Genomic DNA, 27,806 nt, shown 5'->3' on the forward strand with positions numbered 1-27,806 from the left:
AGCGATGGCCTCGATTTTTATGCTTTTTATTTTATCTTTTCTTTTATTTTCTTTCCAACTCTATTGTAGTTGTTGTCTTAAAGTCCAATTGTAAGAATTTATTTCCTTTTCAAACGAAGATCTAAAAAGAAAAGCTGAGAAAGACTCAAATATATATTTAATAGTAACGCCTGGTACCAGGCGCCTCCACTTGGAATTTAAGAACTTAAGAGTGAAAACGAAAGTTTTCAGAAATTTTACTTTGTGTTTATTGCAAAATTTTTCGGATCACTTGGAAAATGTCAAGAGGCTACGGTAACAAAAGCACTAGAAAATGTGAATATCCCTGACTCTTTGGAGGTCTTGCGGTGTCGAGAGTGAAAAGCACCGCTAAGAGAAGTGCAAAGGAGCTTCGATCGTAGGTAGATTTATAGTCATTAGAATTTTCATTTCCTCATTCCGTGTCATGTTAACGGTTTCAGTGAAGTAAATATCGTGCAATAGCTCTAACATAATGCTCTCCTATATAAAAAATCACCTTCTCTCTTCCGTATTGAGCTTCTCACTCTCTCATGCTTGTTTTGCAATGTGAATAACTTGTGTATATGTTGTGCCCGTTGAGCTTAACTTCGTCTTCTCAGTTGCACTTTGTTAGGAGGGAGGCGCAGGCGAGGAGAGGTTAGGGGATCTCTGTCTCACTGTGTTAGTTGTATTAATAGAAAATTTTAATGGCACGATCACACTCCGATCGTCATCATCATGAAACGTGATGGTGATTACGAAAGCTCAATTCGCATTTCTTCAACTATTTGAACTTTCGCTTTCAAAGTCTCGATCGTTCGTTACGCTATTGTTTTTTTTTTCTCTCTTAATCTTCAACTTCTTGTTTCTCACACAATTTAGTTAGCTCAATTTTTCAGTAAATCTACAAGTCTCTGAGAAATATATTTGATCTCAGAGAATAAGAAGTAAGGTACCTCGTTAATCATAAAATCGTATGATCGCAAGTACGATCGCGATCTTGTGCAAAAATTTCTTTCATGTCACTCTCGATGACTTTGTTGGCTCTTTACGTAATGTCTTGGACTCTTTCTTCCGCCTCTCTGAACTTTCTTTCTTCCATCATTTATTACTTTATTATTCACATCACACAGCAAAAGTAAAAAAAAGGCAGCCTCACAGACGTGAAACTTTTACTTTCAATCTCAACGATCTCGATTTTATTTTCATGATGCGGAAAAAGGCAACTCCGTGACATTTTGAGATGATTCTCAACCATTTATATACTGTTCCCAAATTTAGCTTTCAGTTTTTCACCGAAAAATTTCCACTAGATTTTGAACTTCTTGGTCTTAAACTGTTCTCTGATTGGACATTTTTTTTTAAGGAACTTTTATGTCATGCAGGAGATCATCTTTTTTCTCATCATTCCAAATAAACCCATCTCATTCTATCACAAGTGCAATTGATGTGCACACATGGTGGGTGATGTGGGGAGTCAAGGGAGCACACTTTAGCATTCAGTTTTGTGTGTAGAAATCGTTTCTGGGTCAGTCGAGACGAACAGAAAACGACAGAGCCGATGACTCGGATTGAGCAGAAGGCAAGCGGAGAGTCCACAAGTGAATTTTCTGACATGAAAAAACGTTTGTTGCTCCCCAATTGTGCATTTAAATGAAAAACCATCCAGTTTTACTAACATCATCCCAAAAACACCCTCAAAAGTCATTTTTGCATTTGTCAAGTGAGACTTTGTGATTTAACGAAAGAAACTCAACGAAATATCCTTTGATCCAACGATCTAACGAAATACAATAGCCGTTTTTTGGCCAATCTTTTCAAGTAAAGCTTTTTTAAATGAATAAATAGGTAAACTTATTTAGTAAATTTTTAGTCTTTCTGAAATGCCCCCCTCCATACACTTCCCTTTTCATTCACTCTCGCTGAACGAGATTGCAAAATTGAACGACTATTTCATTTGCACTCACTAAAATTCCTCCACAATCGTCTCTCCCCCATTTAATTCACTTCACCTAAAGTGTGTGCAAGAGTGAGAGAGAAAGAGCTCCACAGTGTGCGCGCCAAACGCCGACTTTTCGTTTTCATTCGGCCCTCCGGTTGGAAGACATTCAGTCGGTAACCTACTTTGTTCCGATTCGCACTTGTGTGTTAACGAAAAACCATCTTATTTTGCCTCCTCAAAATTAAGTCGTTTAACCGACACAGTGAAAATAATCACAGGAGTGCAAAAAGACATTTCCTACAGTGATAGTTTAGATAGGAGATTCATTGTAATCTCACATTATTATCCCATCAATGCAATTTTAAACACCTGAAAATGTGGATTAAATTTTAAAAGGAGTTTTAAATGGAAAAATTTTGCAGTGTTGTGTGATTTGGGTGTTTTCTGTGCATTCTTCAACGCACTTTAAGCAATCATCCCGTGCTTCAAGTTCTGCACGCATCATGAAAGAGGTCACAGAATTATTCACACGCCTCCACTCACGTCATTCTTCATCCCCATAAGCTGAACATACATACAGGATTTACCCAGTGATCACGCTCTTCCAGGAATAAATCAGAAAAATAAATATCCACAATATAAATCACTGATAGGAATTAAGTAAAACAAAACAAAAATTAAAGAAAATAAAAACAATTCAACGAAAATATGATTCTGTGCAGTTTTTAGTGTGCTTAAAGAAAACAAGTGAAAAGCCAAATAGGAAAAATAATGGAAGAAGAGCAAAATTTGTGAGGACAACAAAAATGTCCATGTGTATTAGTGAAATATTTTTTTTTTGGATGGCAATTTTTAAATTAGACGCAGTTTTACCATTGAACTTTACATTGAAAAGTCATTAAGAAGTGTGAGAGAGTGAGAAACACAACCACCTTGAAATTCGGGAAATTCATTATGCAGAAAGCCAGCACGAGTTTGTACGCGCGAAATACACACCAAATGGATTGAAACTGATTCTGTTTCTTTTTCCTTTAAAACAACAACAAGAAAAAAAAATTTACAACCACAAGATCTACAATGATATTTGCCCTGAGGAAAATTCCATACTCAAACATCGTGCTCTAAAGGCATCTTCCTCAGAGTCTTGGTTTCCATAAAACAGTGACCCGAAGACAAGAAAGACGAGCAAGACTGGGAAGTTAATGTGCAAGTGAAAGTGTTTCAAGTGATTCGCACTTTTTGGTAGTCGCCCTGAGGAGATTTTTTTTTTGTTCATTGCCTCTGTTACCACAAAAGAGACTGAAAGTGATATTTAGAAAAAAAATGTTATTTGAAGATACAATTTACGAATTTATCCGTTACTAAAAATTACTTAGGTGTTCATAATCTATTGGTTATCTCAGTGAAAAAAGCACATTCATTGAACATGAGCCACGCTGGAGATTAATCATCACAGGAATCACCCTCCCGGAGACGTAAAAAGAGAATCATATGAGATCGATGTTGTATAGCGCCAAGAACGCAAAGTTATGATCACTGAGCGAAGGAGGAAGAAGAGAATGTCAATGAGAAATCACTTCAGTGAAACAAACTCCGAATTTCCGCATGTGGATTTGCAACATTGACCTCCACGACCAAAGAACTCGCCATTTTACGCGCCTTCTCTGTGTCTCACTCAGAATATACACACAACACAGAAGTAGAATCAAGATGCCACAAGAGAGAAATTCTGAGGAAATGGCAAAAGGATTAATCATCAAGTGATAGAATTGAGACATTGCTTGCAGACGAGTATATTCCACAATAAAAAAAAATCAAGAATTTTATAAATAATTCTTTTTGTGCTATCCACCCCCTTCTGTGAATTGACAAACTGAATTCATTCACAATTGTTCGCGAAAACGGAGGGGGGAACGCGGATCTGGAGCCTCCTCCGCATCAAACACCTCCCGTCACCACGTCTAAGCGTCAGACATCACCAACACGACGGGACATTCCTACAATGACATCTCTAGGTAAAGATCAATTACCCTCTTGCCACAACAAAAATCATCCCCATCTTCATAATAAAAAGAAATTAGATATTAAACTTACAAAAAAAATACATTTCAATTAGCCCAATGACCTCTGAATACACCCTTTAAAATATGTACACAACAAGTGTCTCATATGAAGACAAAAGCTACCACCTTGAGGAATACAAAGCAGACAAACAAGCAAATAATAGAAGTCATTTACTTTATGCACTCCTCTCGAGAAAATGTGATTTTGTACTTGAGAGATCAATTAAAAAATATTAGAGACAATGGAAATGAAATATTGAAATAGAAATAGGAGAAAAATATTGATAGAGTACAAGAATACCAAGTCTAGAAACTGACTAAATAAAAGTAAAACAAACTTATCATTCCGACTTTTAATGCTCTCAATGAGAGATTTTGCGCCACAAATTCTCGTAGAAAAATGATAAAAGATATACTAGCAAACATATCGACGGTTCCATTCCATACTATTCTATCTCAGAATGACAACTTTTCAGGAGAGCCATTTGAAGTTGGCGATTTCCTGTGCTGCCTGTGTAATTTTTTTACGAAAAAAAATAAATATCTCATTATGCCCAACGCACGATAATCTTGTTTAGTAAACATGTTTTTGACATTTCAGTGAGAATGAATGAAAGATAGATCTAGTCATCTCGCTCATTCTCATGGAAAATTTTGAAAATATTTTACAAACAAAAGTTATTGTGCGCTGGCAAGGGGTAACTCATTCCCATTTTTTCTAACAAGGGTTTCTAGTTTCTTGGGTTTCGCGATGCAATTTTTGGGTTTCTAGGGTTTTGCGATGCAGAAATTGGGTTTCTCGGGTTTCGCGATGCAGAAATTGGGTTTCTCGGGTTTCGCGATGCAACTTTTGGGTTTCTCGGGTTTCGCGATGAAATTTTTGAGTTTTTCGGGTTTCGCGATGCAATTTTTGGGTTTCTCGGGTTTCGCGATGCAATTCTTGGGTTTCTCGGGTTTCGCGATGCAAAAAGTGGCTTTCTCGGGTTTCGCGAAGTGTTTCTCGGACAAATGACGAGGGTTTCTCAATATGAGTTACCCTTTGGTGCGCTGGTCATTACCCGAACGCCGGATGACCACCAAATTTTCACAAGTTGTAGATCTCGGTCCCAGGAACAACATATCTCTCGGAGTAATATAATTATAAGTCGACTTAGAATAGTATGGAATGGAGCCGTCGTATATACATTACTTTAGAAAATCAGCATTAAGACTTACTTCCAGAAACTAATCAGGGATAATATTGAAGCATAAAATGAGTAGATTTTCAATTGAAATTCAATAGAAAATCTTTCATGATTCACAAAAATTTTTCAACTGTCTATGTGTCACAGAACGTATATAATCCATATATAATTTCATGAGAACGAAAGAGAAAAACGAGTCAGAATAGCGCAAAAATGTGAAAGAAGGAAAACAGAGAGTGAGATTATTTATAAAGCGCATTGAATTCTACTTGAGGTAGGTCAGTTTTTGCACCGTTTTCCACTAACTGTTTTCGCCCCCAAACAACAAACTTAGCATAGATACACCAAAAGGAAAAAAACAATTCTACAAAGATGAAAACTGCGAAATTTGTTGTGGAAAATTTGCGTAATTATCGTGATGTATTCGTCATTCAATGGGTCTCGTGCTGTTTTGGGATTTTGAGCCAAAAAGAAAATATTGCAAGAACTTCCATAAATTTAATTTTACTGAGAATTCTGCACAAAATATGTGTACGTTCTATTTTGACGAAGATACTTTTCCTATAACAAACAAATTTCCGTATTTTCCTTCTATACAACATTTTCTACATTGGTTAAATCACAAATTTTTGATCATAAATTACCATTTGAAAATGGTCATTTGAAATTTGTACACATATAGAATTCTCTGAGAGAGTCAAGTTCTTTTCAATTCTCACCTTATACATTTATATACATCTCTATATAGTAAAAACTCGCACATGAGAATGAATGAGAGAGTTGAAGGTCGGATCTTGGCTGATGTCTTGTCATTTTCTCTTGTTTGCACTTTGCAATATAGCTGTTCTTGAGAAATCTCATGCAAAAGCTCGTTTTCATCCATACATGGCTGAGAAAAAAAAAGCCAATTCTCCCCCGATAAGGAGTCTAAATTTAAATTAACCGTCTTTCTTTTCCTCTTTTCTCCCATCACATTATTTTGCAGGAATTATGACACTGAGCCGTGGCCCGTACAGTGAGCTCGATAAAATGAGCCTCTTTCAGGACCTCAAATTGAAAAGGAGAAAAGTCGATTCCAGATGCAGTAGTGACGGTGAATCTATAGCGGACACGAGCACGTCATCACCTGACTTGCTAGCACCAATCTCGCCTAAGATGTGTGATAATTCCGCAACGCCGGCACCCACGGCGGCTTCTACTTCGGCGCCTAGGACACCGACACCCCCCACAAGCACCGAGGTGGCTCCCACTAGTAGTACCCCATCGGGAGCCGCAGAGTCGAGTGATACCGCAACTGTGAGTCGCTCGAGTCCGGATTCAGTGGTGACGGAAGAAACACAAATCGCCACATCGTCGACGATTGTAGCGGCATCAAGCAGTGGTTCCAATCCCAGCGTTATACGCTCCGTTAAGACTGAGCGACTCTCACCTCCGCCGCCCGCCGATCGACCTAAGCCACCCACATGTCAAACGCAGCCACAGCAACATGTCACGGTACTCGTGACGCCATCCCGCATCAAAACGGAAAATCACCATGCGACGCTGGTTCGGAAAACCTCACCGGCAACAACAGCGACCACAATGGTGGGCACATTCCCCATCGCCACTACTGCCATCAATCACCAGCGTGATGTACCTGCAACGACGAGTGGGACCTCCTTCACGCCCGTCATGATCCAAACCACATCTGCGCATCAGCATCAATTGCAGATGCTACACCATGCCATTGCGTCCACTTCGCCACAACAGATCATTCACCGTGCGGAGACGCATCCTACATCAGTCACGCAGCTACAAATTCCCATTCAAATTTCACAGGCTCAACCTGTACGAATAAAGCGTGAACGATCACCTAGCCACACAATTGTCAACCAATCGGCTGTATCGGCAACAGTGGCACCAAGTCAATCTGGCAGCCAACAGAGAGCTACTCTGCAAATGACGCCACACTCTCCTTTACAACTGCGTCACCCTATACGTGATGCCGCCATTTTATTGCGTGTGAAAAATGAAGTGAATCTACCAGGACTGGTTCAGACGGCAAGTGGTCAGCATAGAATGATCTGGGGTGCTAATACACGCATAAATGGCGTCAAACCCGAGATAATTGGCGGACCACTACCGGGTCTACGACCACAGACAGTCGGTTTGGTACAGTCACCCACGCAAACGTCACCACAGCCAAATGTCACGCAACAGAGTGCGTCCATAGCGCTACAGACGCCACCACCTCGAGCCACTCCAACTGTGATCATGGGAGAATCGTGTGGTGTGAGAACCATGGTATGGGGTTTTGAGCCCGCCACGGTCACACAGCTACCAGCAACACCTGCCACCACGATAAGCCCTACGAGTGTTAGTTCAGCACCTGGATCGGCAGCACAAAATAACGAAGAGGCCGCCCAGCTCCTGCTGAATCTCGGCCAGGCTGCTGCATCACGCGTGGGCGATATTCGACCAAGAGCACCACCCCCTCAACGATCTAATCACCCACTTAATATGGAACGTCTCTGGGCTGGCGACTACAGTCAATTGCCGGCCGGACAACAGATGCACGCTCTCAATCTCTCCCAACCTCAGTGGACACCCGGTGGCCTTCATCTCGCCACTAACAAGGTGAGTAATTGTACTATACCCAAATTAACCAGAAAATCCTCCGCGGTTACATTGACAAACGTTGTGGTTTAATTTCAAATTTGATGATTAAAAAAGAGTATACTCATAAATTAATGAAGAATCCATTTTTCCGGATATAAAAGTATACTTGATTGACTGTTTCAATATCAATTTCAATTGTTTATAATTAGTCTTGGTATCAATCTAAGATATTGAGAAACCCGCCGCTGGCCGCAACAAATTTTAATGCTCACACCTCAAACATCGATTTGAATCCAACAATCCTAAAGTCAACTTGCTTTTAAAACTGTATTTTACACGAGTAGAAAAATCGACACGTAGATATGAATTCGATGGGACTTTCAGTTGGGTTTTTACATAAACTATCACATTTTAAACGGTGACGAATTGAGCGCCAAGTTGAAACGCCTAGTCAATGAAAACGTTGGCTTAGAAGAAGCACAAAAAAACTATTATGTGATTGAAATGAAGTCTCACTGATGCGAAAACATTTCTAAGAAGATTACGATGCAACATGGAAATTTATAGTAGAGAAGGAATACAAACATAAAATTGCTGATTTTATGGTCGTCATTATGGAATATGTGTTTAAGTGTTTGATTAATGATTTTTGTGTAGTACAGTATATGCTTTGAGTAAATTTTCAAATTAAAAGCTCAATTAGAAGTAAATTGAAATTTAAAGCTCGGTTAATGCTTTTTTATATGAAGCATTTACTAATAGGATGATTAACGTAAAATAAAACTTATAGGGAATATCTTTAACTCTTTCCGGACGATAACATATCCAGTGAACGAATTTCAGTATAACTCACTTTATTGTAAGTCTTGTTTGTCAAATATGATACTTTTGTATAGAAAGAATTTTTTCCTCCTCTGGGAAATTGGAAAACTCATGGGTACCCTCGTCCCCATAAGAACGAAAAGGAGACAAACTTCAATTTTTCAAAAGCCAATAATATCAATTTTGTGAATTATTTTTGTGTGTCAAATGACTCCTTTACAATGTTGATTACTAAAACAAGAAGAATTATTAACCAGTATCTTGTGAGATGTCCAGGAAGTGGTCTAGAAGACACCAAATTCCTGCTTGCCAACAGATTTCTTAAAATAGTTCACACAAAAGCACTTTAAAACGAGGGGTTACTCATTGGAGAAACACAAGCCATTTGGCCGAGAAACGGTTTCAGAAACGAGGAAACATTACTGGAAACAAGAGAAACACGCTTGGAAACGAGGAAACGTAGCTGGAAACACAAAAATGTTTCTGGAAACGCGGAAACACAAAATTCCCCGTAAGAAATTGAAACTTGGATAGAAACATGGATAGAAACACGGAAACATGGATAGAAACACGGAAACATGGCCAGAAACACGGAAACATGGCCAGAAACAAGGAAACGCGGATAGAAACATGGAAACGTAAATTTTCAATTGAGAGTTTAACGTTAACTATTTGAAATTCAAAAATTACCCGGTTTGTCAGCAGTTATAACTGTAAAAGTTTCTTTTTAATATGTGGACCCTATAAAAATATTATACTGCTAATTTGTTGCAATATTACAAAATTATTTATGTATTTAACTTATAAGGTAAAGTATCCTCGAGTCGACCACCCTGAGTTCCTAAAGTCGACCGGTGGAAATATTTATTCAATTTATTTACATTTACAATAATATTTATCGAAGGGTTTAACATTATAGGGTCAATTATTTCATAATTAATTCAAATCAGTGAAAACATCATAGAAATTTACCATAAAACACTGGAAAATCATAAAAAGACGGAGCGTTAAGGCATTTCTTAAAGAAAAATTCACAATTTTTCATTAAATTACGGTATACTTTTTGATATTCTTGACTTTTTTCTTAAGGATTTCAATTATTATCCTTACAGATTACTTGTGTATTCTAATTTTGAGTCTAATCGCAAGTTGAGGATTTAATCTTTATAACTTGTGCAAAAAGTTTAGTACCATGACTAAGTTAAAGATTAATTTTATGTATTAAAATTGAAAGTGCATTTCAAATAAATTGTTCGTCAATTCGACCGGTCGACGAATCATAGCAAGTGAAGCTTTTTTCACTTGAATGTTGTTCTATACTTCTGAATAAATTCATAAAAGTGAGTTTCCCTATTTACTTTAATGATTAACTAAATTTTAAGTGCTAATCATGATGTGTTAAACAAGCCAAAGTTAAATCCATGGCTTTTAAGTTTTGTGATTTGTTTAATTTTAAGAAAAAATGGGTGGTCGAGTAGAGGAACCCCGCAGACGGTCGAGTAGAGGTACAGTGATATTCAAGTGGTCGAGTAGAGGAACACTTCACATAACTATATATATATAACTGTTTTTCATAAGTTTCATATAACTGCTTTTCATAGTTTTTCACAAAATCTATCTTTAACTCTTTCACGTCATTAGGGTCATATACGATGCGGGGAAAATTTTTTTTTGACTATTTACATTAATTGAAAAGATTCTTGATAATTGGTAAGATTCTTGGCTAATTTTCTCAAGATTCCAGATATTCAGGAAAAGAAAATATTTGAGATCAAAAATCACGAATTTCGAACTTTGTGAAATGATTTTTATTTCAAAATTTGTTATATTCATTTATTTTTTTAGCGAAAAGTTCTTTAGAAACACAAAATAGAGTATCCAAAGATTGTATATTGCATATTTTGATATAATAAACTACTCTCAATTTTCCAGAAAAGCGCGTAGAATTTTCCGGGTGATATGCGACCCTATTGTCGGCAATGGTAAAAGTGTATGAAAGCGTTTTCGTGTCAACAATGTAGTTGGGACAGTTGGGACATTGTTTTTCTTTGTGAAATCCAGAAGGAAAATATCTTGCTCCTGGACATTTCATCTTATATCTGATGAATTCATATTTTGCAATATTTTAGAGTATTCTGCAAGCGTCCCAATTGTGCAATTGTATAGTGTGTGGATAAATATAGATAACTTTATTTTTGGCAAATACCACTCAAAACATTGTGACAGAGACTGTTCAAAGGGATCACCAGGAAGATTCCTTAAGCACCAAGAGTACAGTGTTCATCAAAACTATCCAGTTTGCCATGGTTTTTTCCAAATTAATAACTTCAAGAAAAAAAAACTCGGCGTCTACATACTAGTAGAAATTTCCCCTATCCTTATAGGCAGGCAGAAACGTCAGAATTTTTTTTAAAAAAGACATTTTTAAAAAAAAATTTCTACTAGTGTGTAGACGCCAAAAAGCCCGTGATATAGATTTTGAAAATGGTATGTATACTTCCCTTGCCGACAATAGGGTCATATATGACCCGGAGTTTTTCCGAGTTTTCACGCAATGAAATTTTTTTTTCATTTCACAACTATTATATTTGAACATAAAGCATTAGGAAAAACTCAATTTTACATGAATTTACTTGCTGAATAAAAGTGTGACGCGAAAGAGTTAAGTGGTCGACATAGGATTCTTTACCTTATACTAGAAAACTTCAGCAGATTTTCTTAATTACGTTTTTTGAACTGAATTTTATATAACGGATTATGTTTTGAACTAAAATTAAATAACAATATTCTACTCATATAAAGCATAAGATTATATGTGGAGCTCAGAGCGACAATGGCTAATATCCTATGCTTTAGCCATTTTCGCTCTAAGCTCCACATATAAAGTTCTAACTTTCAAGGTAAATTCTTTGATAATAAGTTTCTAGTCCACCAAATTAAACAGAGATTTGATATTATTGAAACACAAAGGTGAGGCTTTTTCTCTACAAGACTTAATGTAGGGGGAGGTGTGGCTACTTGGAGCTAGATATGGTAAATTTCAAGAAATTTCATGAATTTCCGCCTAAAGTAAATAGAGATTGCCGTGAAATTTCTGAAATTGTACCATCTCTACTTGGAGCAGTGGGGTTACATTGATATACGATTTTTTCGTATATTTCTGAAGGAAACTGGGCTTAACGTAATGTAATTTAGACAGACGAAACAATTATGGATCTAAATAAAATAATTATAAGGCTCCGCTTCCTTTAGTATGCGAAAAAGTCGTATATAATTGTAGCCCCACCTGCTCCTACATTAAGACATCTAGAGTTCTAGAGCAAAAGCTTCAGTTTCTAAAAACCAATACATTTTTACCAGAATTTTATTTGTCTTATATTTAATACTCCCTCCGTTTCGAAAAAAGTCGTACGAAACACGCTTTGACACTTCTAGATCACGAATATGTGTGCCAAAAATCGATTTTTCGTGGACGTCCCGTCCGTTCCGTCCGTCGTATAAGCATTTCTGGAGAGAAAACGGAGACAGATATCGACATGCGCGGTTTTCGGAAAAGGTTAAATGTCGATGGGTGACTAGAAGTAGGTGATGTCAGATTCACCCCCCCCCCACACCCCTCCACCATTTTCGAACACCACCAATTTTTTTTCTATAATTCAGCCCCTCTATGGCATCGATCAATCTCAAATTATAGCTGGGCCTAAGAGCTTTCGATCAGTACCAAAACTTAAGCCCGATCCCCCTGAACTGAACTAGAAGGGGTTAGAAATTCAATTTTCAAATGGCCGGTTCTAGTTGTCAGAATTTGAAAACTTTTGGTGTTTTGGAAAGCTCTCGTAGAGTACTACAACCCTTATGGCACCCCAATTTCTTTCGATTTAATCTAAGGTCCAATTAATCGAAAAATCGATTTTCGAAATTTCAATGTCGCATATTTCGAATTTTTTTCTTAAATTTTAGTATGCTGTAGCTGAAGTCGTGACCTTTTCAACGGTGGGTCGCACTCCTCCCTGGATGTTCCCCAACTTGAGCTATAAACGAAAATGTCTTAACCGGATCCTATTTTCAGTATTTATGAAGCGATTTCGATGAAATTTTAGTATATATTTGTATCTGTGATCGATATCTTTCGAACGATAGGTCCCATTCGTCTTTACACCAACCCACTGTACCCCGACCCTTACTATATTCAAATGGAGTAGACTATCTCTAATGCTTATTAATCGATTTGAGTGATCTTTTTAGTCGAGATTCTTTACAATCTCAGCTTTTGTGATCACAGGTGAAGTGCGACCTTGTCAGATCGGGCCCAAATTTTGGATTTACGCATTTAAACACTCATAGATCACGAACATCATATGCGCTAAAAATCGATTTTCGTGAACGTCCCGTTCCGTCCCGTCCATTGTATAACCACTACTAGGGAGAGAACGGAAAGAGATATCAACAAGCGGTTTTCGAAAAAGGTTAAATGTCAATGGATGGCTAGAAATAGATGATGTCAGATTAAAAATACGCTTAAAACCACACACAGCTCAATCATAAAACGGTTTAGATGACACTTAAAAACACGCACATATGAATCACTAAACGGTTAAGATAGCGCTTAAATTGTCTTCAAATCATGCACAGCTCAATGATAAAACAGTAAATGCACTTAGAATCACACACAGTTGAATTATAAAAGGTTAATATTGAGCTTAAAATTACGAATAGCTCAATCATAAAACGGTTAATGCGTTTAAAATCACGCACAGCTCAACCATAAAATGGTAAATGCGCTTAAAATCACGCGAAGCTCGATCACAAAATGGTAAATACCGTCGTTGCGGGGGACTTTGCACTTGGGGGGTGACTTTGCACTCCGCTGTTCGTGAGAGTTTGAACAATTCTAGCACTTATTGATAGTCTTCGCCGATCCGGTCTACCATGTCAAAGTATATAGGGATATGTTAAGTACCAAGTGAGGTACAATGATCCTCAAAAGGATTCCTGTAGTTTCAGTAATAGTCAATGAAATCCTAGTATAGGTATTTTGTCAAAAAACGACTCCGCAAAAAAGTTATCTGAAGATGCAATTCCAAAATCGATTTCAGAGAAGTAAATTGCCCAAATCTATTCTAAATTTATCTGGCTAGAATAATCCATTTCGATTTTGTTCATTATTTTTAGTAAATTCCTTTTTTTCACTATAGTCTGCCTAAGAACGCATGATTTATATTATAAAATTGCATATAATGGACTTTCTTAAGCTTTATTATAGAAGTATTTGGCCAAAAATTATCCAATTTTTTTTATAACTTAAGATAAAATGACCGAGATCTACAAGATGGTGTGGTCGCCATCTTGATTTGACGATTTTGTCCGCCATTTTGAATAACTGTCAAAACAAAAAACTTATCCGATTGAGCTGAAATTTTAGTATGTTCTGGCTGATGTCAAGACCTTTTCAGAACATATATAAAATCCGACCTAGGTCAAGCGATTGTCTGGATACTGGGGCTCTGAGTTCAAAATTTTGACATTTTCAGTAATACAGAACTACGGAGAGCTTCTTTTATCGAAACCATCACAAAAAAGGCAGTATTATCGTTAGGCGATGAGATCTAAATAATAAACAAAAAGAAAAGTAATGTTTTTCTTTATAACAGCATATTATTTGAAGATCTGAAAAACTTTTGCAAATATGAAAAAATAAAAAAATAAATAAATGCACTTTTCATTTTTTTTTATTTATGTAAGAGTAAGAAAACATATAAAATAAAAGCCTCAACCATTTCTAATGATTACTGAGGCATTTCGTTTAGGTTTTAAAATTCAGGATTAGAAAATAAAGATCGCCAAAATATGAATATTTCAAATTTTTAAACTTTGAGCCTCTGTATCAAGGTAAATACTTGACGTAGACCGGAACATAGATACGTTCTGAAAAGGTTTTGATATCAGCTACAACATACTAAAATTTCAACCCAATCGAACCTGTTTTAGATTTTGACAGTTATTCAAAATGGCGGACAGAAACGTCAAATCAAGATGGCGATCACGTCATCTTGTAGATCTCGTGCATCTTACCCTTAGATGTGAAGATCTCCATTGTTGTTTATTATCAGAAATTGTTGATTTTTTAGTATTAAAAAGTGCAAAGTCACCCGCACCTTATCCCCAGTGCAAGCCTTTTTTCTTGATTTTTTTAAACATAGTAAAATTTTATAAAATTAATGCTAGTGGCACAAAATCCATTCATTAACAACTGAATACAAACAATTTTATTCAAAAACCCCCCTCCCTTCACTTTAACTATCCACTTTTAGAGGGCAAAGTTGAAAAACAGCGAAAAAACGTGCAAAGTCACCCGCAACGACGGTACACCTAAAATCACACACATCTCAATCATAAAACGGTAAATGTTTTTAAAATCACACACAACTGAATCATAAAACGGTAAATGCTTTAAAAATCACGCACAGCTGAATCATAAAACGGTTAAGATTGCGTTTAAAAACACGTGCAACTCAATCGAAAAACGGTGAGTGATTTTAAACGCATTTCGCGTTTCATGATTGAGCTGTGCGTGATTTTAAGTGTATTTACCGTTTTATGATTGAGCTGTTCCTGATTTTAAGCGGTTTTACCGTTTTATGATTGAGATGTGTGTGATTTTAGGCGCATTTACCGTTTTATGATTCTGCTGTATGTGATTTTAAGCGCATTTACCATTTTGTGATTCAGCTGTGCGTGATTTTAGGCGTATTTACCATTTTATGATTGAGCTATGCGTGATTTTAAATGCATTTACCGTTTTATTATTGAGCTATTCGTAATTTTAAGCTGAATATTAACCATTTTATGATTCAGCTGTGTGTGATTTTAAGTGCATTTACCGTTTTATGATTGAGCTGTGCATGATTTTAAACGCTTTTACCGTTTTATGTTTAAGCTGTGCGTGGTTTTAAGCGCATTTACCGTTTTGTGACTGAACTGTGCGTGATTTTAAATGCATTTACCGTTTATGATTGAGCTGTGCGTGATTTTAAGAGCATTTACCGTGATTTTAAATGCATTTAAACTTCTAATATATATCAAAAAATTCTTAAAATTAAGTGTTCTTCTTCTTAGATCTATCTCATAACTTCTAAAATCAATTCCAAATTACATCTTTCCCTAGACTTTATTTCTAAACTATATTTTGAAACATTACATGAGACACATTTTTTCTTCGTTGAGTGTCCTGCATTATATAAAGGAGGTCTATATTTTCTCCACAGACGGTCAACGACGTGCTCTTTGTACACAACAAGTATCAAAAAAAAAAAAATTGAATTCTATAAGGCACTCTGGTGCATATAAAGCAAAGGAAAAGCCTTCTTTAAGGTACTTTTCGCTCAAAACCTAGTATTCTTTTTGCTTTAATTTAAAAGTGGATCACCGTCGCCAAAAGTTACCTCGGGTCCGATCTCTGCGAGTTCCCTCCAAAAACGTTTTTTCACTTATCTCATAATTGATCCCGGTGATTTCGTTTAATTTGGGACATGTTTTGAAAGTAATCCAGCTAAACATTTTGTCTTGCGATGCTTTTCACCGAAAATCCTTGACTTTGACCTTGAATTCTTCAAGGTCCAAAGTTCAACCACTTTGTAGAGCCTAATTTTTAACGGATTTAAACTTAACGGATTTAAAACCAAATATTAGCCACAAATATATTTTTTTTTGAAAGGTCTTAATTCTGAATCCGACTGCATTAGTCGAAATCGGTGATGAATCGGTAAAGTAGCGGTAACAGCTCTCTTTTAAATATACTGTTTTTCGCGTTTTTTTCTATCTTCTGACCCATATAAAATTCAGACAATTCAAACGATAAGAGATAGCGACTTCCGCTCTTCGATGACCCCTCCTCAAATGATAATATTTCCAAGCTAATCTCTTTATTTTTCCCCCTTCCCTCTCATACGTTCCCTACCCCCCTAAAATATATCAAAAATTAGGTTTTTCTAATCTTTAAAAATAAATAAATTTAATTTTGAGTTGACTCCAATCCTATACAGACGATTACCGGAACATCTTCAAATAAACTCAATAGAATAAATGTCCTAATTCACAACCATTTCCAGAGAATTATATAAATTTGCTCCTTGACTCTTCTGGAATGTTACTGTTTAGTGAAAATTCTTTAGATTTATTTTGAAAACTTCTCAAATACAAGAAAAATACGCGAGTGTAAAATCCTTATTGGAAACAAATTAATCCAAATGGATACAAGGGAAAGTTTTTAATTGGAGACAAGGAGTGTAAATGAAACCACGACGAAAAGCTTCCAAAACCTTTTTGAATTGCTCTTGAGTGCAGGGATTGTTCTTATTCCAGGGCTTTACTCCTTTCCCATCTATAACAATAGGTAAATCTTTCCAAAAAAAATCATATTTCCAGGGTTTCCTCTTGAAGCATTTGCAGACATTTAAGAAAAACTCTTTGTTTACGAAATAGGTAATTATTTCATTTGAAAACTTTACGTTCCGTTAACAATAAAGATTAGCACTTAATTTAACTAAAATTATTAAGGAATGTGACATTAAATGTTAAATAAAACGAATAAACAACAGTTTCATTTTGTTTTTCATTGGAAAATATGGTCAATCGATGAAAAATTCGATGGTCAAAAGGTACACTTTTAATTTTTCTGAGAAATTAACAAATTAAAATTAGTGAATATAAATGGATTTTCGCTTAATTTGGAGCAAAATTTCCCAAATAATGAAACTGTTGTATAGAAAATATATAAATATAATAATTTAGTACTGTATTTATCATGAAAACAATGACGTTTCCATTTAGAGTAGCGAAAAATTTCCATTTGGAGCAGGTTTTGAATTAGCTTAATTTGCCCTACGCCATCGCCAGTCTAAATTTCTAATAAAATTATTTTAGACATAGATAAATAATTCTACATAAAAAGCATACCAGATTGAGCTAACATAACACCTGATGCGACATAAATTCCACAATGTACATGTGTTTAGTCGGGCACTTTTCTTCATTGGGAAGAAAAAATCCGATAAAACTATTCAAATTTGAAAGAAAATTACGGATTTAAATATCTAGATAAAAATTTGGATAGAAACAAAGTAGAAACAAGGAAATATGCATGGAAACGCAGAAACACAACTAGAAACGCGAGAAACACGACTGGAAACGAGGAAACACAACTAGAAACAAGGAAACACAACTAGAAACAAGGAAACATGGTTAGAAACGAAGAAACATAACTGGAAACATGCTGGAAACGAGGAAACACGCCAAGAAACAAGAGAAACGCAATTTTTTAGCGATAGAAACAGAAACGGAGAAACAGAAACAGAAACGGAGAAACATTTCTCGTGTTTCTGGAAACGGGAAACGCAAGCCAATTTCTTTTCTTATGAGTAACCCCTCGCTTTAAAACACATTTCTTTCAACACGATGTTATTGTAGACACATTAAGCTTTCCCAAAAGCCTAAAAGACACTTCCTGGACAATCAGAATTCACCAAAATCGGGAAGAATAGGAAAAACTTACATGAAAGCAATCTCCCATGCTGCCAAATGTCAAAATTATCGGCCATATTGGCAAAAATGTTGCTCCCGCTTGGAATTTTCTTACAAAGTTGGTGTCAAAAAGCAAATAGCGGGCGTTGGCGGGATAATCTTACATTTGACCTCTAGATTTTTGGGGACGAGAGTACCCATAAGTTTGAACAAGTTTTTTGAAAATTTAAGAAAAAAATGTTTTTCGAATTTATGTAATCTGTAATTGTTAGTTATCATACTTATTGACCCCGAGAGGTTTTTCCTTATTCTGGTCTAGAAATATCAAAAAACTCAGGATATATGCAAAGAAGCAGAAAATCGAAAATTCACGATTTTTGACCAAAAATATCTAAGCTCAGGAGTTAATTGGGATCCTGCAAAAAATCGTATTTTTATCGATTCTAAATAGTCCAAAAATATTCTTTTTTCCATGGGTACCCAGAGTCCCAAAGGAGACGAAAGAGTTAACGAAAATAATATATGTGCTTACAGACGGATCCTACGCACCATCAAGAAGCACCCGCCGACGATGACGACCAGCCATTGGTGTGCATGATCTGTGAGGATAAAGCCACAGGACTCCACTACGGAATCATCACATGCGAGGGTTGTAAGGGTTTCTTCAAGCGAACCGTTCAAAATAGGCGTGTGTACACGTGCGTTGCCGATGGGACATGCGAAATTACCAAAGCTCAACGAAACCGCTGTCAATATTGCCGGTTCAAGAAGTGCATTGAGCAGGGTATGGTGCTACAGGCTGTACGAGAAGACCGGATGCCAGGTGGACGAAACAGTGGAGCTGTGTACAATCTCTACAAAGTGAAGTACAAAAAGCACAAGAAATCCGCCCAGAAACCTGCCGCTCAAGCGGCTCAGCAAGCTCAACAGACCCAACAGGTGCAACAGGCTAAACTCACGGTGTCAACAGATGTACAGGACACGAAATCCATGTTCCTTACACCGTTGCAAACCACCCTGAAACCGGCTGAAGGAATCAACTTGCCCTCCCACCTCATGAATGGCACAATCCTCAAGACAGCCCTCACAAATCCCAGTGAAATTGTCCACCTGCGCCATCGGCTCGATAATGCCGTCTCCTCATCCAAGGATCGCAGTGTATCCTACGAACACTCCCTCTGTATGATTCAAACATTAATTGAATGTGATGAAATGGAAGATATTGCAACACTGCCACATTTCCCGGAATTTCTTGAGGATAAATCAGAGATTGGTGACAAACTCTGCAATATTGGTGATTCGATTGTGCATAAACTCGTGTCATGGACAAAAAAGTTGCCTTTCTACCTCGAGATTCCAGTGGAGATTCACACAAAACTCCTGACAGATAAATGGCATGAATTGCTAGTACTCACAACGGCTGCCTACCAAGCCCTACATGGTCGAAAAAGTCCGCCAGGCACAAATGCAAGTACACCGACACAACAAAGTTCATCACCAACATCGCGACCCATTACACCCGAAAAAAATGATCCGGAATTCGTCCAAGAGGTCACGAAGCACCTATGTACACTTCAAACCTGCCTAACGACGCTCATGGGACAACCCATCTCAATGGAGCAGCTAAGGGCTGATGTGGGTCACATGGTTGAAAAAATGACACAGATCACCATTATGTTCCGACGCATAAAGCTCAAGATGGAGGAATATGTCTGTCTTAAGGTGTATATCCTCCTCAACAGAGGTGAGTTATTTGAACAAATAATACCGTAGATGCGGATGACTTTGCCTCCTTGCTGTTCCTAAGCTTTTCTTTCATCCTAGTTCTTAAAAACAGTCTTGACCGATTCGATCTACCAGTTCAATCAGTGAAGACTTTAAGTTCTAAAATTATAGAAAATCGCTCGAACAGCAAAGATATAAATGACTTACAAAAAATTCTAATAATTTTTATCATTTACAGAAGTTGAACTGGAAAGTATTCAAGAGCGGTATGTTCAAGTTTTGCGGAGTTTTCTTCAACATTCATCACCACACAATCCTGGAAGACTTGGGGACCTGTTAGCTCATATACCTGAGGTCTGATCTTTTTAAATTCCTGAACTCTCTGAATTCAAAGTCTAACACTACATATTTATTTGATTCTAGATACAAGCAGCTGCCAGTTTATTGCTGGAGAGTAAGATGTTCTACGTACCGTTTGTACTAAACTCTGCCAGCATTAGGTAAGTTTTCTCGAGTATATTATTACAATCTACAATCTTTAAAACTAACAGTTGGAATTCATGAACGTAACCAGACAAAATTTTGATTGTTACTGTTGGTTGACTGAAAATTTAAATATAATAGATTTACGCTCAATCGGGATAACTTTTGATTCGGGTGGCTGTTACGTTTGAGAAAAGCTCTTGACAATTTACAAATTTGATATGATGTCTCTTTAAATTTAATATAGGTTATGTAGGTGAAAAAAAGATCGCTTGATTTCAAACAATTTCGTACCGCAATTTCTTGATAATTTGGATGATATTTTAGTCCAAATGCCCAATTCAAGAAAGAAGAAAAAGAAAAACAAAACAAAACGCAAAAAATCCCTATAGAAAATCCTAAGGAAATGGACCAAAGTAAACCATTTACAATTAAGGAAATAATTCATGCGACTAACTCATATGCGAGTTATAGGCTGAAAGGAGGCAACAAAACAAGCTGAGTGGGAGTGAGGCACAACAAATTAGGTCAGAATCACTTTGACAGTAAAATGTTCATCGTATTTCGTTAATTTGCGCATTTTCATTGCAATTTTTACGCAAATTCTCGATTACCGTATTACCTTATCTCATACTCGATGGCACTAGGTAAAAATAATACAAGAAAATTGAAGAAATAAAACGAAAATTCGATGTAAACTGTAAGAGAAATTAATCGTACAGCTTTTTTTTGCTCACCGTTTACCGTATTTTCGTTTTATTTCTTCAATTTTCTTATATTATTTTCACCTAGTGCCACCGAATATGAGAAAAAGTAATACGGTAATAGAAAATTTGCGTAAGAATTGTAATGAAAATGCGTAAATTAACAAAATACGGTGAGGCTACGGCGAGCATTTTGTTGTCAATGTGATTCTGCCCTTATGCTAAATTAGCTGAGCCTAAATAGTCTACTCATTTTGCGGATACCTTTTGGCCCAAATCTCACCTCTCGAGTTCCGAAATTATGTGCTTACGACTTAAGCTGAAAGACGACTTAACGTAATTATAATTGAAATAATGATTAGATTAGGGAAAAGTGCCCATGCTTTGTACGGTCCCAAGGTTCATAATGACTAAATTTTTGCTACGTTTCTGAATAAATGTGACTCTACATCTGCAATATATTTTAAAAACTCGACACTTTCCACTAGTTTTTTAAATATGGGTGTGATGAGTCACATTTATTAAAAAACATAGGAAAAATTTAGTCATTATGAAGCTTGGGACCTTGCAAAACATGGGCACTTTTCCCTACATTGCCATCAGTTTCCCATTAAGCTATCTCTCGGCTTACGTCGTAAGTCTGTCTAAGGTGCTAGCTTTATTTTTCCCAAGGTCCCTTTCCTTCATAAACTGATGCTAGAGCATTCAGAATTGTGGCAATAGCTTCCAGGAGTTCCTTTCCCTTGAAACCCTAATACTGGTACTGTAACATACTGTAGTGCAGCAATCGATCGTTCCCATAAGAAAGGTAGGGATTGGATGTGTCAAAGGAGTAAAGGATTAGCATTGGTCGGAAAGGCCGTCGAATGTGTTGACATGTGTCGAATAGGCCTTACGCTCTACAACCGGAAAAAAATATTCTTTCTATTTCATCAACTTGTCAATTTTGTCAGACAATTTCGTGAATTGCACCTCAAAGATCAATTGAAGTTACTAAGAAGACTAAGTTGGTAACTGAGGATAAACAAGAAACTCCTTCCAACTTAAAATGGAAATTTAGTCATTATTTTATGACAATAAATTCTAGAGTGTTGTCAAATTATATTTCGTGCAAACATAAACAAAGTATTTTGTACATTTTTAAGCGATCTTTGAATCACTTGAACTATTCTCAACTCTTTTGTTTCATTCCAACATGATAGCGTTATAATCGCGTTAATGCTTCACTCTGATAGTGCAAGAGAGCGCTTTAATCAGTAAAGACATTTTCGTTTTAATGACAACTTAACTGAGGTCCCAAATGGGATTAGGCTAATCTTCGGGAACATTTAGCCTGTAAAACTTGTCAGTAAAGAATTAGCTAAAGGAAATTTATGCAGAGGATCTCCAATCGATGATCCTAAGCCCTTAGTGTATGACAGTTTGGGATAAAGCTTTACAGGTTAAATATGTTCGAATACATATTTATTAAGGCCCAAATAGACTCAGGCTGATCCTCGAGAATATTTAGCTTGTTAAATTTGGTAGTAAATATTTATCCCAAACTGTCATACACCAAGAGATTGAGAATCATCGATTAGAAGTCCTTTGTATTAGTTTCCTTTACATAATCCTTGACAGATAAATTCTACAAGATAAATATTTTCGAGGATTAACTTAAATGTATTTGGTCCCTAATGATCTAGACAGAACGGCTTAAGTTGAGAAACGGCGTAGTGTAAAACTGATGGGAATATAGTCTAATCATTATTTTGTTCAAAATTACTTTTAGTCCTCTTGCCCGTCTCTCGGCTTAAGCCTTTAAGGACGAGTCAGACAGCGTTGTCCCAAAAACAAAACCACTTTTTAACTGTAGAAAGTCATTTTGACATCTAAATAGTCAGAAAAAATGGTTTTTGTTTTAGGGACACCGGTGTCCCACTCCTCGTTTAAGGGTTAAGTCGTAAGTCTGTCTAGCATATAAGACTCCAACATTTTGAGCTCAGTCAAAACACAATCTTTTCAAGCTATATGGTCTAAGTGCTAAATCTTTTCCATAGCACTCCAGTCTTAATATACAGTAGACTCTTCTAAATTTGAACGATATTTTCAAAATTAATGGCTCCGGCACACATTTTAGATCAGGAAAATTTCATGTAATCAAAATTCATACCCCTTTCATTCTTACACGTTTTGCATATGTCTATCTCATTCTTTCGCGTTCCAAATTCGATTAAGCTAAATTAAATTTGTTGTGATGTTCAAAAGAAGAAGAGTGCGAAAGAATGAGATAGACATGTGACAAGCATGTGGGAATGAAAGAGACGTGAATTTTGATTTCATGAAATTTTCCTGATCAAAAAGGTGTGCCGGTGCCATAAAAGAATTTATGTGAGATTAAATTGTACCTTGAATCAACTGTTCGAATTTTCTCACAAGACTTCGTGGTGACGGACTTCCTTTTCATTTTAGTCGCTCATAATATAAACCAGAGGTGTGTAAGAACCGTTGAAACCGAATAAACGTAAATATAAGTTTGCTCAAGTAGCGTTTTGACCATTGACGAACAAGCATTATTTGACGTTTTTTCGGTTTCAAACGGTTCTTGCACACCTCTGATATATACACTGAGAAAAAAAGAGGCTGCGATAAACTTTTTTTCGTCATAACTTTAACACTTTTTGGGTATAAAAATATATCAACAATTTTAATGTTAATTTTAGACCTTTTAAGGGTAAAATCAACATGAAAGAAGGGTAACTTTAACCCATAATACACCTAAAATGGGTAATATTTACACCGTTTTCGGATCAATACTGCAGAGTAAAATTAACATTTTCGGAATGTTATTTTGACTTTTTCGGATTTCTCTCAAGTGTATAAATATTCAGGAAATAGCACAGTCAGATTCGGATTTCTGAGACTCTCGAGTAGTTAAATTTTAGCTTTCTATGAGTCAGATTACTAAAATGTACTAAAAACTACTTGTAGGTAGCAGATGATTGAACGGGGCCTTATGGAACCGGACAAAGATGATATTGCGACAAACCCACCAAGTGATTCCTCAAATCAACCGCCACAAACTGTATCACCCATCGCAACCAGCAGTTCTCACGGTCAGAGGAATCCAGACAGACAACCGGTATCCCGGACAGTCATTCAGCAGACGCCGCAGCGCGTTGTGACCGGCGGCGTCATAAAGCAATCGACACCCGCGACAGTGACAACCGCTGTCCTTGTTATCAATACTCTGCTACCTGACAAATTTGCCAGCAAAGAAATCAAGAAGGAATTCAATCCCTAAACATCCACTAGGGTCATCAACCCCAAGCCCTGTATCCCAATAACTGAGGAAAGAACAAAACCAAGTTTAAAAAAATCACACTAACAGAAATGTGTTTTTGTGTTTTCCATGTGAAAATTTCCTCAAAAGGAAAAAGTTAAGATGAAAAAAAATAATCGAGGAGACACACATTTTATACACACTAGGAAGTCTGAAACAATGCCTTCAATTAACAATTAAAACTAATTAATGAAGAGAAAAGAGTGTTAAAAAGGATTTAAAAAAACTGAACTAAATAAGTATAAGTATCGTAGTAATGTGTAAAGAAAATACTGAATTTTATTACGTGTAGTAATTGAGAAAAGTGCTAGTGAGAGACATTATTTAAATTGCGCGCGAATAGGCCTATCTTTTGTTTGAAAAAAACAAGATACACATGAAAAAAAATCCGAGCATAAAAAATGTATCATTAGAAAAAAAACAGCATCAAGTCATTTTCAAAAAAACACACACATTTCATAATTTTGCCTAATAAATTCTTCAAGTTTTTCCTCCCAAAAAAACAAAATACATTTGTTAAAAAATATTTAAAACTAAAAGAAAGAATACTCTACAATAGTTATTTCTAAAAAAAAAGATCACGATTTTTGAGAATTAATTTTATCGAGTCATTTTTGCAAAACTGATAGAAAACATACTGTTTTAAGTGTTTCTATTCTTTTTTTTTTTGTAAAATCACTAATATAAAGATTTTTTGTAGCAATATTGTACTTTTAAGTGATAAAAAAAAAACGAGGAAAAACACAAACACACAAGAAAATACCGGAAGTTTTAATGCATGAAAAAGAAACTTAGATGAAATAGAAGGAAAATATTGTTACCAGTGAAACCAACACTTAAGAAAAATAAGAGTTACCCAAGTAATAAAGTAATTGTAAAAACGTGTTTTAAAAAAAAAACCAAGACGAAAAAATAAGAAATAAAAAAACAAAAAACTGCCATTTGAAAATGCACACCAAATAATTAAACTGAGGATTTAAACTCCACTGAAGACACATTTAAAAAAAAAATGAAAAAAGAAATAATGAAAATTTATGCTGCCAGAGTCTATCTATGTATACACATTTTATTAATTATATTGTCCCTCCCCCTTTAAGTAAGTAAAAAATTAAAAAAAAAAACAAAAACAAGTAAAGTAATATTAAAAAAGAAGCATTTAGCAATGAAGCACATCCTCGAACATGATTACTAAATATTAAAAAAAAGAAAGAAAAAAGCTCATCAAATATTCCACTAAACCACACCCAAGAAACAAACACAATTTTATTCACTTCTATAACGACTAAAATAAATCTTAATGAAGATATCCAGTAAATATAAAAAAAAGAAAATGTGAGAAAAATCAGAAGATTAATGAAAGAATAGACTGAAGATGACTTTTTTGCAATTAACATTGTCTATTTTGTTTCTTCTCTCCCTATATCCGTGAACAAGAAACATTTCAAAAATAAATTAAAAACAAATCCTAAATTTAACAAATTATTTGTACAAAATTTTACAAAGTTATTTGCTTTGTTCTTTATTTTATTTATTTAAAATTTTCTAACGAGTGTCGTTTGAAAAGTACTTTTTTTGTTGAAAAAAACTGATTAATATTTTTTTTTACATTTATAAATTTATTTAAAAAATTAAAAAATAAACTTGCAAACCATCATGTTCAGAATGTAGAATATGATACGAAATAAAGGCTTTTCTTTTGGCACTTAAAGGAATTTCTAGTGAAACAAGAAATTTATCTGCAGACATTGTAATAAGTGTAAAAAAAACTATATTAAAAAAAACAAATATGGTGCTCTTAGAATTAGCGATTTAAAAATGAAAAAAAATCTGTGTAAAATAATTTTGAAATGTTTCATTTACTGTAATCACATTTTAACACACACACATATACACGAAAAAAAAATCTGAGAAATGGGAAAAAAGAAGATAAAATATTTCAATGCAGAGTAAAGAAAAAAAACAAATATCGCAAAATATTTATCTAAATGTATTAAAACTTTACACAAATAATGATCTCGTTCCTCCTTCCCTATATTTTTGGTTTTCTGTTTTGCTTTTTTTAGACCCCAAAAAGCGATTTTTCTGCCACAATTTCGAAAATATAAAAATGTTAGGAAATTTTTTTTTATACATTGTATTTTGTGTTTTATAAAAGAAAAATAAGCGTTCTTTAGCAAATATTCATTATAAACCAAATTGAATTTATAGTATAAGATTTTTTTTGTGTTTTTGAGAAGCTTTCCTAACCAAAAATTTGAAAAATTCTTTGTTTTTTTTTATTCAAACTACTTAATATATATTTTGTCCTTTTATGTGTAAAAAAAAAATGAGTAAAAATAAAAATGAATGAAAAAAAATTGAAATAGAAAATTATTAACTTAAAATTGCTTTGATAATTAATTATTATAATTTTTTTTTGTAAATATTTCGTATAATAAAAACAAAAAAACAAAAATATTTGGATAGTTAAAGCAACAAGGAAATATTGTAAATTATAAACAATACTTGACAAGACTAGCTAAAGAAACTGCCGATTTTTCATATTAAAAAAAAAACTATTTTCTAAGAAAGAAGAAATTTAAAATATTGCATACAAAATAATTTTCTTCTTAAATTATACTAATGAGAAAAAAAATTACTAAAACATTTACTATAAATAAATTAATTTAAGCGCAAGAGAAACGTGAAAAAAATACATAATTTTATTGCATTTTAATTAGTTCTTTTTGCCTTTTTATCTAATTAACTTTTTACATTTTAGTGAGAATAATCATATTGAAAAGAATTTTTCCACTGTGTTTTTACTATATTATTATACATTTACTATTAATTATTATCTTTACTGTAAAGTTAATTCTTTTTTTGCGAAGAATTCATCCTTTTTGTATTATATTGACGTGAACAAACTAATGTAGTGAAAAAAATTAATTAAACCTTTCTCTTTTATTTTAATTACTAATCAATATCACGAAAACCATGTTATTTTTTGGATTTTCCCCTCCCTTTAGTCACCAAGTTGAAAATGTATTTTAGTCCTTTTCAAAAAAAATCGTAGAACTTTTTTTTAAAAGAATGTCATTGAAATATTTGCGAATGTGTGAAAAGTAAGTAATGCCGATAAGACAGAGAAAACTTATTTAAAAGAAAAATATTTTAGGTAATATTTTAGGTATATATATTGTAAGAGAATTGAATATATATAAACAAAAAGAATAAGAGAAATAAACGGAAAAATGTTACCTAGTTTTATGATTATGAACGTCAAGAGAGAAAAATTGTAATTATAGAAAGAAAGAGAAATAAAAATTCTAGAATTTATCAATGAAAAATTTTGAATTTTTTTCTAAAGGTTATTTTTAACACCTTCGGAACCGCAGCTGATGCTGAAAGACAATTTCACTATTTTTTTTGATCAAGGATATCTTAGTCCAGGAATCAATCGAG

At 35.0% G+C, this 27,806-nt stretch overlaps 1 protein-coding gene across 1 annotated transcript; it reads left to right on the top strand.

Moving 5' to 3' along the window:
- On the top strand, nt 1-27,691 carry LOC129810357 (hormone receptor 4). The gene is made up of 6 exons (XM_055860780.1): nt 1-3,957; nt 6,175-7,805; nt 18,663-19,872; nt 20,092-20,207; nt 20,277-20,353; nt 24,011-27,691. The coding sequence occupies exons 1-6, from the start codon at nt 3,945-3,947 to the stop codon at nt 24,012-24,014; spliced, it is 3,051 nt and encodes a 1,016-aa protein (XP_055716755.1). The 5' UTR covers nt 1-3,944; the 3' UTR covers nt 24,015-27,691.
- Nucleotides 27,692-27,806: the final 115 nt, after the last annotated feature.

Source organism: Phlebotomus papatasi, chromosome 1 (genome assembly GCF_024763615.1).
Source record: "Phlebotomus papatasi isolate M1 chromosome 1, Ppap_2.1, whole genome shotgun sequence".
Taxonomy (NCBI): Eukaryota; Metazoa; Arthropoda; class Insecta; order Diptera; family Psychodidae; genus Phlebotomus; species Phlebotomus papatasi.

Bases quoted from the DNA above. Each gene is read 5' to 3' on its own strand.
- LOC129810357 (XM_055860780.1), top strand. The intron at 7,806-18,662 runs GTGAGTAATTGT...ATGTGCTTACAG, and splicing joins TTCATCTCGCCACTAACAAG to ACGGATCCTACGCACCATCA. The intron at 20,208-20,276 runs GTCTGATCTTTT...ATTTGATTCTAG, and splicing joins TGTTAGCTCATATACCTGAG to ATACAAGCAGCTGCCAGTTT.